The following is a 17,174-nucleotide window of genomic DNA, read 5'->3' on the forward strand; positions in this document are numbered from 1 at the left end:
TTACTATTGCTTACTAAGGTAGAAAGTCCAAGATTAGTGCAAATCAGGGTTCTTGAAACCAATAAGGACTTAATCTGAATCAGTTTCCTTTTTTTGTTTCTTTCTATATATAATAACATTTCTTAAAGGTAATTTTTGCTTCATGTTGTCTAAAGATAACCAAAAATAAAAATACCATTCTATATTTTTTATAAATCAAACTGTCAGATGTGTTGTTGTGATCAAAAGTTGCCACCATTTTAAAGCCATAACATTGTAAGAATACAAGCTTGGAATACAAGAATACAATACTTAGCCAATTTTATGTGGTATCTTTTTAGAATTAAATACTCTATATACATGAACTTAATTAATTTGTTTACAACAAAATCACTTTAATTATGTGCTTATTTTTTTATTTTAATTAACTTTTGTGGTGTGTTCATGATTTCCTAAAAGTACTACATCTAAAAAAAAGTGCTACAAATTTAGTAAAATAGCATTGTGAAAATACTAAATTAAGTTTCAGTTCTAATGTGAAAGCTTTTCAATTTTTGTCTTTGTTTTTAAGCTTTTTTCATAACACCTCATTCATAGTTAAATAGATTTTAAAATATAATAAATGCTTGTGTGAGCGTAGTACAGTAATATTACTAAGAAGAAACTCTTGATCTTCTCTTTCTTGTAACTCTAAGGAAAGTCATGTAAAAGACATTAAAATGTCCCAAATGATATTATATATTATATTTTAAATTTACTTTAGATGTGTATATTATAAATTGTTTTGAGCTGGAAATGACAAATTCTCAAAATAGGCATTTCCACAGTGCTGTCATTTGTTTTTATAAAAACCATTTCAAAATGTGCCTGGTCAGCTGAATGCTCTTTAAAAAAGCATGTTTTTTGATAAAAGTGGAAAAAAAAACATTTACTCAGAGCCAAACTAAGAGCAATTATTGATAAGCCACATGATTTACTATTGTAAATAGTTCCTATGACATCTGAATAAAATAATATATGAAGGAAAATGATTAAGTGCTGTCATTAGTAAACAAGCCCACTCAACACATGCATAAGCTATGTACAATAGAGGCAACCCATTTAGTTTTTTTTACCTTTTTATTTAATTAATGCCATCCTCCTCTTAGACACTTGTGATGGTAATGATAAATCTCAACAGTCCATTGTAATGAACATGATTTCAATAAAGCTGTGGAATACCAAAATTAATAACAGGATGTTATGGAAAAGTAGATTTCAGATTTTAAGTTGGAGCCTCCTCAAACACACTGTCACTCACAAATATGCATAGACACACACAGAATCACAGTAAAACACAATCTGGGGATACATTCATCTCTCGCGGTGTCATAGGTATGTTCTATGGCAATGTCATTTTTTTATGTTTTAGTTGTTTATCCAACCTTGCTCTGGGTTAGAAAATCATTCCCACTTCCACTCGCGCCTATATTTATTTAATCGGTGCTAGACAAGCCGCTATTAACACCTCTTATATCGGTTTATGAGATCTTAGATACCACCGCAAAAAAAAGTGTTGCAGCTATTTATCAAACGTACAGTACCTTGAAAAAGTATTAACCCCCTTACCGTAATTTGCTTTACGTTGATTTACATAAGATGTAAATGAATTTAATGGACGGTCAGTATTGTAATTGTTTATAATTCAGAAAAATGGGACATCATTGGAGGGAGGAGTATACTTTTCAAGGCACTGTACGGTATGTATATGTAGCGGAGCTAGTTTGGGCACGGTGACGTCAACGCTCTCCCTGCGCGTAGCAGGGACCTCAGCCGCCTGGGCTGATGGAGGTCTCCTTTAGCTCATGCGGCCGGTTCCCTGTTGCGTTACCCCGGAGACCTGGGTTCGCGCCCTAGGTGTTGCAGGACAAACTGGCGTGGTGAAGCAGCAGGGCACGAGCCCATGTGGAACAGTGACGGTCGCATACAGTGCCTATAGAAAGTTTACTGACCCTTCCCAAACTAACACATTTTGTAGTCTAACAGCCAAAAATCAAGACACATGAAATCTTTATTTACACACTGTAACACACAACCTCCAACTGAAAAACAGATGCTCAACCATTCTAAAAAATTAGCCTCTGGCTGTGTTAAATTATAGTGATTCACTAATTATTCAGAATTGGTTTCGGAAACTTTTTCAATTTTTCTTCTCAAAACTCTTTTCCAAAATTCAGCTGTCACTGTAAGTCTCTCCTGCTAGGCAGTGCATCCCAAAGGGAAGAGTCACCTATGAGCAATAAGAAGATATCAAAAGACCACCAGAATAAAGCTGTGGAAAGTCACAGAGCAGCAGATGGATATAAAAAGATTTCAAAGGCCTTAAATATCCCTTGGAGCACAGGCATCCCTTGGAGCAAGATCATCATGATGAAGCGAAAGGCATTTGGCACCATCAAGACCCTAATTGGGTCAGTTCGTCCCTCCAAAATGGATGACTAAGCAAGCAAGAGACTAATCACAGAAGGCACCGAGAATCTAGTGGCAACTTTGAAGGACTTTCAGGCCTTCATATCAATGACTGGTCAATGTACAGTATACATGTCACAACTGTGGGCTGTATGGAAGGGTAGCAAGCAGCTACTCAAAAATGTCCACATCAATTGTCGTTTGAGGTACAGCATGCAACACAACACTGTGAAGATTCTGAAGCCACATGGAAAAAAGGTTTGTGGCCTGAAACTTTTTAGCCTAAATGCAAAATATTGCACATGTTTGGCAAAAACCCAATACAGCACATCACCCACAGAACTCCATCTCTACAGTAAAGCATGATGGAGGCAGCATTCTGCTATGGAGGTGTTTCTCTACAGCAATGACTGCGCACTGGTCAGGATTGAAGGGAAACTGGAAGGAGCAAAATACAGATGGATTCTTGAAGAAAATCTGCGTCCCTCTGAAGGGAAGCTGAAAGTTGGAAGGACATTTACCTTTCAACATGACAATGCACCCAGACACCCAAAGGAACAGTGGAGGTGCTAAAGCACTAGAAAGGTAAAAACGCCCTCATGTTGCCCAGTCAGAGCCCTGACATCAGTTCTATTGAAAACCTGTGAAATTGTGTAAACTTTGCAATCCATTAATGGTCCCTCACAATATGACTGAACTTGATCAGTTCTTAACTGAGGAATGGGGAAACATTGTCAGATGCAGGTGTGCCACATTGGTACAATACTGCACATACCTATCCAAACAAAATTATGGAGGTATTTCAAGAAAATGGTGCTCCCATCAAATACTACCCCAGAGCTCTGCACATATATACTGTATCTAACCCATTTGTCTATGATTTTATTTGTAATTACTTTTCGGAATGCTTGAGCACTTGTTTTTCGCTTGAAAGTTATGTATTACAGTGTGTAAATAAAGGTACAATACAATTCTGATTTCAGGCTGTTATGCCTCAAAATACAGTATCTTACTTTGGAAAGAGTGTGTAGAATTTCTATAAGCATTGTAGCTTATTTGGATTGGGCTGACTCATTGGCTTTTGTAGAAAGCTGTAATTCAACACCAGCATTGTAAGCAACACAGAAATTAAATAGCTCAACAAAAAAACTAGACAGGACAAATGACCCCTCTATTTGAGTGCTGGTTTATGATATGCAATGATAATAGACAAATTAGATTCCACCTTGGAATTAACCCATCATCTACAGTATGCCTTCAGTAATATTACATTCTTATTTCCTTGTTTTGAAAACTAATTCTGACCAAATAAATATTTCACCTTTGTAAATATTTCAGTCATTAACCATGATTGGATTCAGTAACACTTTTTAATTGATTTGTCATATGGCATATTTTTTGGAACAAAATAGTGTTACAGAATTTCCCAAAAAAATAAAGTGAAGAGGAAATGTGAATGTGTACATAACATAGGCATAGGATTAAGTGTAGTAATGACTTAATGAAATTTTAAATAGTTAAAATACAAAGGTTTCATTAAATAATTGTATGTGATAAAGATAACAGGTTTTCCAACACTGCAGTGTATAAAATGCTTTTTTTCTCTAAATCCCACAATGGAAAAATCAAACTGAAAGTAAAGTGCACCTTATTGTGAAAGGTTTTAAGTAAGGCTTTGAAAACTGACAACTGTTGAACACAAACAGACAAAATGCATGACCCTGGTTCAAAATGTGTTGAAGTCACAAGCTTCTCTCAAATCACCTGTATACTCCCTTCTTTGTACTTAAATCCCAAATTTTAGTTAAAATATACTATTTATTACGTTTGAATTTCTGGAGTTACATCATGTCATCTCTGTATCTTGATTGCCTGCCTTAATTAAAAGGGACCTGAAGTTGTATCTTACCCCCTGCATTAGTCAGAACAGATTTTCATTCTGACATCCTATTGTCAAGTTACAAAAAGGCATGGAAGTGAGCCAAAAAGAGTAAAAAAAAATATTTATTGTATCATCTTTGAAAAGGTCTTTATGAGCTTTTTCTTTTTTCCTACTTTTTTTTCCTACTCAGTTTTTTTGTTTTCACTCCATGGAGAAAGATTTGACTTTGTTTAAAGAGTTTAACCATTTTTAACAGTAGCTCACCAGGTCTCCATTACAGCTTCAAGTGGGTTTGCACTAGATCACCTAACAAGTGATAGAGCCAAGGACAATGATGATGATGATGATGATGATGATGACGTTTCTGCTACAGAGCACTGACCCATCCTGCATCTCTGAATTCTTGATAAAAGCACCTTTCTGTATAAATGGAAATTGCAAGCTATATTTGGAAGAAGTGATGTCACAAGTGGTTAAGGTGTGTAGCATATAAAAAACAGGAGCTTAATCCAAGCTGTGAGACACTGAGAGAAACATCCTGTAATAACACCAGGATCCATTGGAACCTCCAGCTGGATCTGATCTTAATTAATTGCAATTCCCAGCTACTAAAAGTAAGTGAATTTCTTTCTATGTCCTCTTTCCTATTCTAAGGTTCCTTACCGTCTTCTCTTTCCTGGGGGAAAAGGCTTATTTTGCACATCTTCATTTGCAATAACTAGCACATTCTATCAAAACCTTCACAGGATGTGTTTAAACGATTGATCATTCTTCTGCAAACATCAAGCTGTAAACAGGAAATAGGAGCTAATTGTTGCTGAACAGATTCAAAAAGAGATTAAAACCGAAATATCAAACTGCATTACTTGTTTCTTTACTTCTTGTGAACCAGGTAAAGGGATTAACTCCCAAAATCGCTAGTAAGTAATGAAAAGTAACAATTTCTCATATATATCGTTTGAGTTTTAATAATACAATATTATACCATTATAATAATTTTATTTTGGAATAGTAATCATACTTGTATCTCCTTCTCCATGCCTTTAATACTGATGAAGAATCTTCTTATTTTGACACAGAAAATGTATTAAAATGTTTACAGCAAACTGAAGTCACGTTAACCCTTTTTTCTGATTTCAGTTATTTATCAGGCCGAGCACACAATGTGCAATCTGAAGCTGCCTGCCTTTGTATTGGTGCTATCTGTGGTCATACAATGGGTCAGCGCTGCACCCAGTAACAGGTCAGTACTGTAATATTAGCTTGCTGTTTGCTTGCACAGCCAGAGAAGAGGACATGCCAGTACATCTGTAATACATTCTTTGTACAATCGAAGAAAAATGTCTGATATTTTAGTTTGCAGTGCTATGAAAAGCCAAGCACTTTTTTGAACTCGAAGGAATTTGAAAGGGGCAAGCTCCTACACGCACATAATGGACTGCTTTCATTTATTCGGCCACACGAAATGTAGATCTCGATGAGAGAGGGATGTGGCTTTTTATAGTACGGCATCGCCTAAGGTAACATCAGGTCATCCTTCACGGATAAGTGAGCTTTAATTCAAAAATGAAAAAAGGGCTGATTAATAACTGACAGTATCAAGTTCAATTCATTGAAGATGTTTCATTTGTCTGTCAAGTGACTTTCCACTTTGCAAGTGAGAGTTATATTCATGAGTGCCTGTTCAAAGTGCAAACTCATTAGTCAGCCACTTGCCGTATTCAGTGATCCTGGCCGCGCTCTCTGAAAGCTGTTGTCTGTGGTGTCCCGAGCAGAGGAGCTGACTCCCTTGCTGTGACTGTGCTGCAGGTACTCTCCTGTGTACACTGAGCAGTCAGATGCGTGGCCAGAGAGAGAGAGATGGCTGTTGCCTGGCTTTTCAAAGAACTCTTTTCTCAGCTTCACTGGAGTATTGCCAGAAGGGGACCCTCCCAAACGCATCAGGTACCACGACTTCCATTGCTATTTAACAGCTTATAAATGCAATTCCTGCAAGCACAACTTTAGTCCTGTGTAGAGTCACAGATATAAAGTTACAAATTCACTTTAGTTTAAGTTCTTTATTGCATTTTTGCACTCGTGCTCAGAAAATAATTATTAAAAGAGGCTGCAGAATATATTAGGGTACTGATTATTATCTGTGTGATGGTTTGAGCCTGCTCAGGTGAAAATATATATTTTTTTGCCTTGAACATTTTAAAATGCCACTGCAGTGCGGTTATTTAGCCATATGGGGCTATAAAAATGGGTTTTAAGGTTTTGAGTTCTTTCAAACCAGAGAGGCTGTTTTTTAAATTGACTCTGAACTGAGTTGCGTGGATTAGCAAGTGTACTGTAGTGGGTGGACATGGTGTCTGATTTGTAAAACACAGCCTTTGCTTTACATGGTTGTTGAGAGAAATACAGTACAGCAGTTTGTTACTTCCTTTTCAATGTGAAATAAAATACAAAATCTTCAAAGGGATATGGCAAATGCATCTTTTATTTATATTATGCTCAACGGAGTGTGTATGGTAATATGTGTTGACACTTACACTTTCCTAAAAATACATACTGATTCAGAAACATAATCTGAAGAGCCCTGATGCAGTATTTTGAAGTCTTATATTACTAAAAGCAACTGTCTTTTACATGTATTCTACTTAAATACTCAAGAAGTATGATACTGTATATGTCTACATGGATATGTATGAATTAAACTGAAAAAATAAAAATAATTCAGTACAATTTACTAATTGTATCATCTTATTAGTCTTCAATTTACGAATTTATATTAATTTACTATCAGCATCAGGTACTATACCATGTACAGTATTATGCATTTTATATATAATATATTTCATATATTATTCTATAGACATATTGACAGTGAAAGACGTCTTGTAATCATAAAAAAGGATAATAAAAACACAAAGATAAAACTACCCAGCAGAAACAGATTTCAGACATCTGTTGTAATGTCAGTGTTTTATGGAATGTTTGATATAACAGTAAATATAATGCATATGCTAAAAAATTCAATTAAAAAGGACAAAATGGAGGCTTCCTAGATTAAGATCTAGATTAAGAAGGTCTTCGAGGACAAAAAAGTGACTGACAAGTCTCAAGTTATCCTAACCTCTAAATCTATCTTCAGGGAGAAACAGTAGATGCCGGACCAGGAATAGAAGGCTCTTCTGTAGCTAAGAGTGGTGACTTCATGGAACAAGTGCTGTGCCTCTCTGTGGAGTCACTGTTATTGAGACACTTCTGGAAAGTGCCTGATGAGGCAGTCATCTCAATTCTTAACTGAACACCCCATCAAGACAGCTAAACCACTTATTAATTGTAACTGGTCTTTTTTAATTTTACCACAAAAGGACCACAGATGAACTTATTAGACTTCCTGACATTCTTTGTAATTCTCCAGTTTCTAATTGTTCTCATTTCTAATTGTCTGCTTTTGTTTATGTAGCCATCGGATGGAAAAGAGGAAGTGCAATACTGCCACCTGCGTGACTCAGCGCCTGGCGGACTTCCTTATCCGGTCCAGCAATACTGTAGGCACGGTGTATTCTCCTACCAATGTGGGCTCCAACACGTACGGCAAGAGGGACAGTCAGGAGCCCCTGAAATACTTACAGCTTTAGAGGAAAACACCCCCGTAACGGGGAAAGAAACTGAAATTGTACTCTGCTGTAAAAAAACAGGACAGATGAAAAAAATAAATAATAGTCGTTTTCTAACTGTAAACGTCCAGTACCTTTTTTTCGTGTGATCTGCATGGTAATGAGACATGAGTGTATTCCATTGCACCTCATTTATAAACTTGACTTTGGTGAGTATTGCTTTCTCATGCCTTTCAAGATGCACTATAAAAAGCATCCACAAACACTCACACACATACAGTATATAAATGCCCGTCTTACTCCATTTTTATGAAATACTAAATGTTTAAACCTAAGGATTGTGTGAAATCATTTACCAATTTCAGTACTGTTTGATACATTTGTTAAAGATGACATATGAAACATTGAAATAGGGGAGATCTGGGTAGTGATTGTCCTAACAAATATTTTTAGCACAGTTTTAGAAAATTACTAAGCTGATTTAATTTCTAAAAAAAAACTGACCTACTAGTAGTACTATAAAATGTGTACTTTATGTGCAAACCTTCTTATTAATATTTTATGGTGATTGTGCAAGACTCTCATCTTCTTTAGAAAGGCTGTGCCTTTGCTCCCTGTTATGGACACATTCTGCATGACTAGGTCTGGAAAGCTCAAGGAATGTGCTCAAGATATCAAACATAAGTCTAGATTAGTCCAATATATGTTTTCTATATATCAAACAGGTACTGATAATGAATATTAATGAGCTCTGGTGATCTCAGAATGGCAGAAAAGCAGAACCATTGGAATAGACTTCCAAGTATGATTTTTGCATCTATAAAGTTAAAAATGAACAGCCCCAGAGAAGTGATCTGCCCTTATTGTAGATCATCTTCACAGCATACATTAGCTCATTTGACCAGTGAAACTGAAATATGTATATATTTCTTTTAAAAGTAACACATATAATAGAGAAAGCAGTAAGTCTGAATAAGAGGAATGAAGTTCGTTATTCCATAGTATTGTAACATTCAGAGAGTGCCACATTAGATGAGCTGAAAAATTAAATTAACCTTTTCCACTTACAGTATATAAAGAATGGAGGAAGTTATCTTAGGTCCTTATCTACCATATAGAGTGTTAACAAATATTCTAATCACTCCTACTTTCTCTGAAACCCTCCTTAAACCCTGCTTAAGGGCAACAAACTCCAGTTAGCCTGCAATCCTGCTATCCAGCTTTTCCTTCCCTGCTCTGCCAACATGCACAAGGGAATCATTGAGTGTCTTCCACTCATTGGAGTGTATTGTGAAGCTAGCTTCTATCTGGTTACTGATGTGGCTCTTCATTCTGGGCCAAAGCCAATTAGCAGCAGCAGTCTCTCTGTGCCCTTTGACAATGGAGAGAATCTGGTCGCAGCTTCATGCAGGAGGCCATCCATTATGCACCCCTTCTGAACATTAATGCAAAACAACAGCTGTCATTAGCTGAAATTATCTCCAGCAATATTGTGAATCATCCACAAAGAGTTATCTTTGACCCTGTCTGTGCACATTTAGCTTACCAATCTACTGTCTTTAGCATGAAGGCAAAAAATCACATTCCACCTCCAAAATATAGATATGATATAATCTTTCTAATAGATACACCTCATCTTTCTCTGTCAATTTAAGAAGGAGCACTTCAAAGATGCCTTTGTCACTGCCTTCTGGTTTTGTTTTATGGCAAATGCATCTTTTATTAATATTATGCTCCACGGAGTGTGCATGGTAATAGTGTGTGTTTGTGTTGACACTGACACTTTCCTAAAAATACATACTGATTCAGAAACATAATCTGAAGATGTGCTGTACTAGCCTTAATAACCTAGATCCTTTATTTCTAGTGTCACAGTTTTTGATTTCACTCATATCACATTAGTTACATTTTGATAATCAGTTTTGTTTAAATCAGGAACACGTTCTCGTGCCCTCGCCACTCCACCCCGCTGGTTCGTCCCGCAACACTTGGGCACAAACCCGGGTCTCTGGTGTAATGCATCAGGGAACCAGCCACATGAGCTAAAGGAGACCTCCCTCAGCCCAGGCGGCTGAGCTCCCTGCTACACCCAGGGAGGGCGATGACATCACTGCGCCCAAACTAGCTCCGCTACATACAGAAGCGGAGTATGCGTAGTAGCCTACGCATCTCCATGATCACCAGGACACACCTGCCCTTATCTCAGTCCTGGAGCTCTAGCCAGGAAGTGTGTATTTAAGCTGTTCAGGGAGAAAACAGGGATCTGGGACACAGATAGCACCACTGGACACAAGAGAGGGCTTGGAGACCAGAGGAGGACTCCAGAGGCAGAGGATCATCCATTGTCTTTCCCCCGCTACCCTGAGATTCATGCAGAGAAACATGGTGGGGAGATAGACCACATTGTCTGGCACTGGCCGGACCTCTTTCTTCCGTGTGGGGGAAAGAGGAACCCCAGGGCAGTAGATGGAGCTCATTCGTGAGAGGAGGGTGATGCTGTTTTTTTCCACTCTGTGGCTTTGTGTTCCTGGGGACTATGAAGTTACTGTTTGCTATATTCCTCTTGGGGATACTATTTCTGTATTCTTTGATACTATTTTTGTGTTCTTTGATACTATTTTTGTGTTCTTTGTATGGTTAGATAGTAAAGGATTGTAACTAAAAAGGGCAACTGCTGTATATAGTACAGGGAGAACTATTATGGCCTGCAGAAACCTAACAGCCCTAAAATTGCAAGGTGGAGTAGATGTCTTCAAGTATCTCGCATAGTGTGGGTACTGTATAGTTACACCCACAAATCTGCAACTTGTCAGTCTTTTACAAAAGAAGTGTGGTGGCTCTGTGGCTAAGGATCTGCACCTAAGGCTGGAAGGTTGCTGGTTTGTATCCTGTGGCCGGCAGAGGAATCCTAGTCTGTTGGGCCCCAGAGCAAGGCCTTTAACTCCAGCTGCTCCAGGGGCACTGTATAAATGGCTGACCCTGCTCTCTGACCCCAAGCTTCTTTCTCTGTCTGTGGGTCTCATGAAGAGCAAGTTGGGGTATGAGAAAAGACAAATTCCTAATTCAAGAAATTGTATATGGCCAATAAAGTGATCTTATCTTTGTGACAATTATTTGTTTATTTAAGTCCAAACCTGTGTAATATAACTGTATTCTCACTAGAGTGAACACATAGAAAAACAGGCTTCCTCCAGAAAATCACAATGGTGCCTCATCACCATTTTTTTCAGAAAAAACAAAGTGCCATTCCTTTGGGACATACATTTCAACAACTGATTTGAAACTTGCTCAGTTTCATCACACCCAGATACAGTATGTGAAATAAACTGCTAATTCAGAAGTTTGGTCAAAATCGATAAGGATGAAATGAGTCAATGACTATAAAGGGGATACATTAATGTGCATGGTTGAGGAAATGTCAGAGCTGTTTGAGTATCACTTAAAAGGTAAGAGCCAGGGGAGATAGAAAAGATGTGTGCAGAGTTGTGTGCAGCTAGGGAGCATTTATAATGTATGCAGGGGAGCAGAATTGTGACCTCCTCTTGAACCTATGTTCAACAACACCAGTAAACTCCACAAAACTCCCGTTGTTAGTTATCATTTTAATTTCCTGTTTATTTGCTGCTCACTTGCACTTTTACACTATTAGAGTAAGGACCTGCTTGGGAGCTTTCAAAACTGCTTGCAGTTTCTAGCTTTCATTATTAATTAAAAAAAATATGAAGACTAGTGCTGGCAAATGTTACTTACATTTCTCAATTTCTGTGCTGAAAGATTATTAAAAGACTGTCTATCTTATGTCAATATTTTCTCTTTCAAGTGAAAATAATACATTTTTGAGTTTGAAGAAAGGGATTTAGACTTCACATTCTGAAGTCTATATTTTCCTTATGAACAGGCTGGGAAAGCTACTTACAATATAGTCAACTAAAAGCAATTTGGTCAAAATGAACACCTGGGCTTTGAAATCCTCATATTGTGACTCCTCACGGCACATACTTTGCAGAATATAAAGATAGAACAGATAAAATGTTTGTAATGTCCTCACAATTGGCTCAGCCAGAGACAGCCTTTTCCCTTCCCCGTCTGTGATTTGATCCCAGTTGCTCACAGGATCTGCCTGAGAACTCCTCCACACCAACATACCTCCGCCAGTTCTCCGGGACTGGAGCACGTACACGACAGCAGTAAAGTGGGCAGCTCCGCTCTGTCCTCGGCTTGATTTCATTCAATCACGGTCACTGGCAGGCCCTCAACCACACAGTCTCGGACTAGGAGGGGGGATTTGGCTGGGTCCTCTGCCGCAGCACTTTCACTCTGTCTAGGTTTTAGAGAAGGGTGAACCCTGGTACACTGATCTTCCAGTACAGTGCTCTAGGACCTGAGATGCGTAAAAAAAAGCTCGAAGGTGGGCTTTATAGCCTTAAACAGAAAAGACAATGAGTGGACCTGATACAAGTATTCAAAATCTTTTAAGGTACTGTCAAAGCCAGCACAGTGGATTTGATCAGACATTGTGAAACACAAAAGAAAAACCATGAGTAGAAACCTCTGGGGAGTACATTTAAAACTGAGAACAGGAGGCATTTCTTCACCTAAAGTAAAGCCTGAGAAGAACATGTAATGAACTACCCAGGCATCTTGTTGAAGCTGATACCTGGCTTCTTTCAAGTATCAGCTGTATGAGATCCTTGGAACAATAACTTACCAAGTACCAACTGAGCTAGATGAGCTGATTTGTTCCCTCATTTATAATGCTTCTTATGTTCTTAGATTTCAAATGAAATTTGAAATTTGAAATAAATTGCTGTCTTCATTTTTAGCACCTCTCAAAGCTGTCAGAAATGTTGATATTTGCCCTAACAGGGCATGTGTCATTTTCTTGCCTATGGCCAGTTGAGCAACACTGTTGGAAATAGAGATGATACTGAACAGCCTAAATGACGCCCTGTAGGAGAGCACTTTCAGCGCAAGCCATAAAACGAGAATAAATAGAATGCAGCTCTGAAAATAAAAAATAAACACAGCCTGAGTGGTTGAATTATGGGTGTACCAATTTACGCAGATGGCCCTGTGCTAGATAAGGTTGCTTGGGCACAGCAGCATGAGCATCTCACCTAATGGGCAGCCAACAAGGTGCCAAATTGAAATTCACACAAGGTCATCAGGAAGTGTCAAGCTGGTCCATCATGCACATTTTTCATACAACATTTTTTGGTAGAATGATATCAGTGCTGTGCTGAAACCTAAATCAAGAATGAAACACAAACTAAAGCACAAAGAGACCGACGCACTTTAACCTTTTAGGTAAAGTAATCCCATTATTTCTAATGATTATCTAGTAGATTATTTACAATGAAAATAAGGACAAATAAAGTCACAGCAGTTGTTCGGCACTTTGTTTCTGTAGTTTCATTTGCAAATGTAGAAATCAAAATGTTCAAAGTTCAACAACATTTAGACCCTTTAGAACCTTTCAGATCATCTTTTATTTCTGATTCATGTTTGGCTTTAGGATCTATGACCTTAAAATACTTAAGTGGAGACTTTCCAAAACTCTCTGTTTTTCAAAAGATTATCTTTTATCAATGTAACTGTGACCCAGAAGTGCACAAAACACACAAAAAAATGTAAATGAGTGCACAAAACAAATGACACTTACTGTCACATTTTACTGCCCTGGTGGTTTTTAAGGTTTTAGAAAACGTTTCATAAAGAACGCAACACATGCACTCCACTCAGTGATGCCCTCTCACATTACCGCATCTTGTCCGTTATGAGAACTTATTGCCATTTTGAATACATTTTTCTTTGTTTTTCTTTGTTTGTGCACTTGTTTTTTGAGTTGTGTAGGTTTTTTTTATGGAGTCTTTTTTGTGTGTTCTCATTTTTGTTTGTGTTGTATCATTTTTGGATGTTCACTCTTGGTTGTTTTTGTGTTTTGCACTTCTAGGTCCCCGTAGCTTTAGCTGTGATTCAACAAGATAACATATTTGATCTGTTTTGCACTTAATTGTTTTGCAAGAAATGTCCTTAGCCCAGTCTTCACATTATCTCTGAAAAGTAAGCCCAGTCTTCACATTATCTCTAAAAAGTATTGCACACTTATTTCATTAGCATTGCTTTGAAAAGGTTACAGTAGAAATCACATATGACTCATTGAAAAACTATTAACTTGTGGTACAATAGTATAATTAATCTGGAAATGGAAAGAATTGCTTTGTTATCTGTGACATAGTTATGTGTCAGATCATTTCTCTTTAATCTAAAGTTATGACACAACTTTATAAGCACTATTCCGATTAGTTTTTTTCAATATTAGACAGAGGTTCCAGGCATAAAAGGAGATTCTTGTATTTTTCTATGAAGCTGTGCAAAGCATTTTCTAGCTTTTCAAAAACTGAGCCCTTTATATGGATGGCTGAAAGTTGTATTTCTAAGCTCTTTCACCGGAAAGCCAAAAACAGGTAGTTTGTCATCTTTAAAAAAGATGACAAAATAGACACTCATCCCATCTTGCTTTTTCCTTTTTTAAAATATTTGTATATTTTCACTTTCTACAGCAGGAATATGTTAAATTCTTGTATTACAGATTAATGTCACGGCAACAATTAACACCTTAAAAAGATATGAGAAGAAAATGTAAACATTAAGTTCACCAAGGACCTCAATGGAACTAAACACTGAGCAATAACTAACAGAAAGAAAAAATCTCAGATGCAAACCAAGCTTCAGATACCATTGTCTTTAGCATTTATCCATCTGCTACTGAATTAAGGCCTCCCCAAAATTCTTCCACAAACTTCTGTCTTTGGCTATTTCAACCAATTTACTCCTGCATATTTGTTTATATTCTATCTCTGTTTATTATTTTTTCCTCAAAAATGACCATGCATTCATCATTTATTTACAACATCCTGAGACGCAGTTCAGGTCTCTGAAAATACCCTAATGTTGCATTGCATCTATGCAGCCATTATTATCATGAGATACACAATGACTTCGAAATCACTGTATGTCTTTATAGGCAAAAATAAGTACAAATCACATCTGTACGTTTTGAGCGAAGTCTTGGTCATGAGAGATATCTACAGATCCAATTATTTAACAGAGGAGCAGCTCTAGAACATACTTAAGACAGGCTTTTTTTTACACAGAACAGAACACTCCACCAACATGTTGTATATGATTAATAGCATTACCATTACCTTTGTAAGTTGATGGTTTGCAACGACTGAAGGTAATGTTATTCAATAACACTTGTTTTATTAATCACATTTTTCCTGAAATAATTTCATCACATACACTATGATTTGCAAAGACAATGAAATGCTGTAAGCAGTGGTTCACTGGATAAAGCTTGTTTTCTTGCTTTTATCCATCCATCCATTTTCTAACCCTCTCTTCATCTCTTCCAATTCAGGGTCACAGGGGAGCTGAAGCCTGTCCTGGCAAACAATGGGTGAAAGGCAGGGTACAACTTAGACAATACACCAGCCCATCACAGGGGACACACAGAGACACACACTCACACCTCTGAGGTGATTTTCCCAGAAGCCACTTAACCTACCAGTATGATTTGGACTGTGGGAAGAAACCAGCACCCAGAGGAAGCCCACATGAACATGGGGAGAACATACAAACTCCACACAGATAGCACCCCAGGTCCAGAATTGAACACAGGGTGCCAGCACTGTGACACAGCAATGCTAGCCACTGTGCCCTTGTTGTTCGTCATTTTTAAACAATTCTTTAAAAAACAACAACATTGTTGTCACTTTGCCTTCCCTTTTCACACACACCCTTATTTCAATGTAGTGCTGTGTTATTTAATTAAAAAAATAATGACATCTATCAATCAATTGAACAAAAATGACTTGGAAAGGTGAGGAACAAAAATACTGTTTTCCACCATTACGTCAAATTGAAAATGACATGAAAGCGGTAATGTAGTTTTGTAATCGTGGCATGGTGGACAGCACTGGGCCAAAGATGAAAAATGTGGCGTCCTGCTTTTTGAGCTCTCTGATATTATTTATATTGTTTCATTGTTATTAGTTTATTATTTCTACGTACTGTAGATGCTTCGGTTTTCTATTTATTTTCTGTGACTAAGGCTCGCGTTGTTGGGAGATCTTATGAATGGTGTGCTCTCTGTGTTGTGGTAACAGCTCCCGTGAAATATACTGTATTTCCAGTATTTTTTAAATGAATAAAAAAGAGTTGTTTGCTTTCGTTGCTGTTTGACAAGTTAGGAAACTTGTAGCTGAAAAATAACAGCTAATTTAAAAATGCATAAACATAAGCTGACTAATGTATAATTAATTTAAAAAAAGAAAATACATATGTTTTAATTATTCACCTTTGAAAGTTTTACAGGTAATAGAATGTCTTTGAGGACAAAAATTAGATTCCCTCATTCTCATACTTTTAATTCAGATAAAGATCCCAAATTTTACAATTCTTTAAAATTAATAAAATTTACGAGACTATCGACGTACAGTAAGCACATACTGTACCCAGTATAAGTAGAAAATCCAGAGGTCCACAGTATTTGGTGTCGGTGCATAGCAATCATTTATACCCAATTTTTAGAATGATTACATTTGTTTTTCTGTGTGAGAGTATGTTTCGAATTTTATTGGCGAATTAGTTGATTATATCAATTATCTAATCTAATTTATTAGAATAATACAATATAGACTGTGTGTCACTGCTACCTGTATCGGGGGTGCAACCAGTACGCACGCACGCAGGAATAAAAAGCTAATTGCTGTGTTACACGCGTTGGGATCAATAATAAAGGATTAAAAACTACTCTGCACAGAACTGCTGTGACTGTTCATTTTTAGACGATGCACAAGACAAACGTTCTTTCTTCGTTTAACTTGTTTTCTAAATATTGAAAAAAATCTCTTCTTTAATGTTATTTTTGGAAAAACAAGTAAGATCGCAATACAAATATCTAGCTCTTTAACATAAGCCCAATTGACTTAGAAAGTACTATTTGTACGTCATAGTGAACCTCCTTGTGTTAATATTCGACATCTGGATTCTATAAAATTAGTCATAGTTGTAGATAAGTCCAAAATTATTTGTTTTCACGTAGCAAAACATAGATTTTGCCTCCTTTTCGAAAAGTAATTTAGAAGAAGTAAACTAATTTTCTTTAACAATAAATTTACAATTTTTGCAATATCAGGAAATATTTCCTTAAGGCCAAAGGTGTTAGTGCAATAATGTACAGGTATGTAATT

The 17,174-nt window shown here is 37.0% G+C and overlaps 1 protein-coding gene across 1 annotated transcript; it reads left to right on the forward strand.

Moving 5' to 3' along the window:
* Positions 1–4,839: 4,839 nt before the first annotated feature.
* Positions 4,840–8,035, forward strand: LOC102687157 (islet amyloid polypeptide). Its single transcript, XM_015352041.2, has 4 exons — positions 4,840–4,923; positions 5,450–5,552; positions 6,119–6,253; positions 7,764–8,035. Exons 2-4 carry the CDS (start codon positions 5,473–5,475, stop codon positions 7,936–7,938), a joined length of 390 nt encoding a protein of 129 aa, XP_015207527.1. The 5' UTR covers positions 4,840–4,923; positions 5,450–5,472; the 3' UTR covers positions 7,939–8,035.
* The last annotated feature ends 9,139 nt before the right edge of the window (positions 8,036–17,174 follow it).

The sequence above is a fragment of the Lepisosteus oculatus genome, chromosome 7 (genome assembly GCF_040954835.1).
Source record: "Lepisosteus oculatus isolate fLepOcu1 chromosome 7, fLepOcu1.hap2, whole genome shotgun sequence".
NCBI classification, from domain to species: Eukaryota; Metazoa; Chordata; class Actinopteri; order Semionotiformes; family Lepisosteidae; genus Lepisosteus; species Lepisosteus oculatus.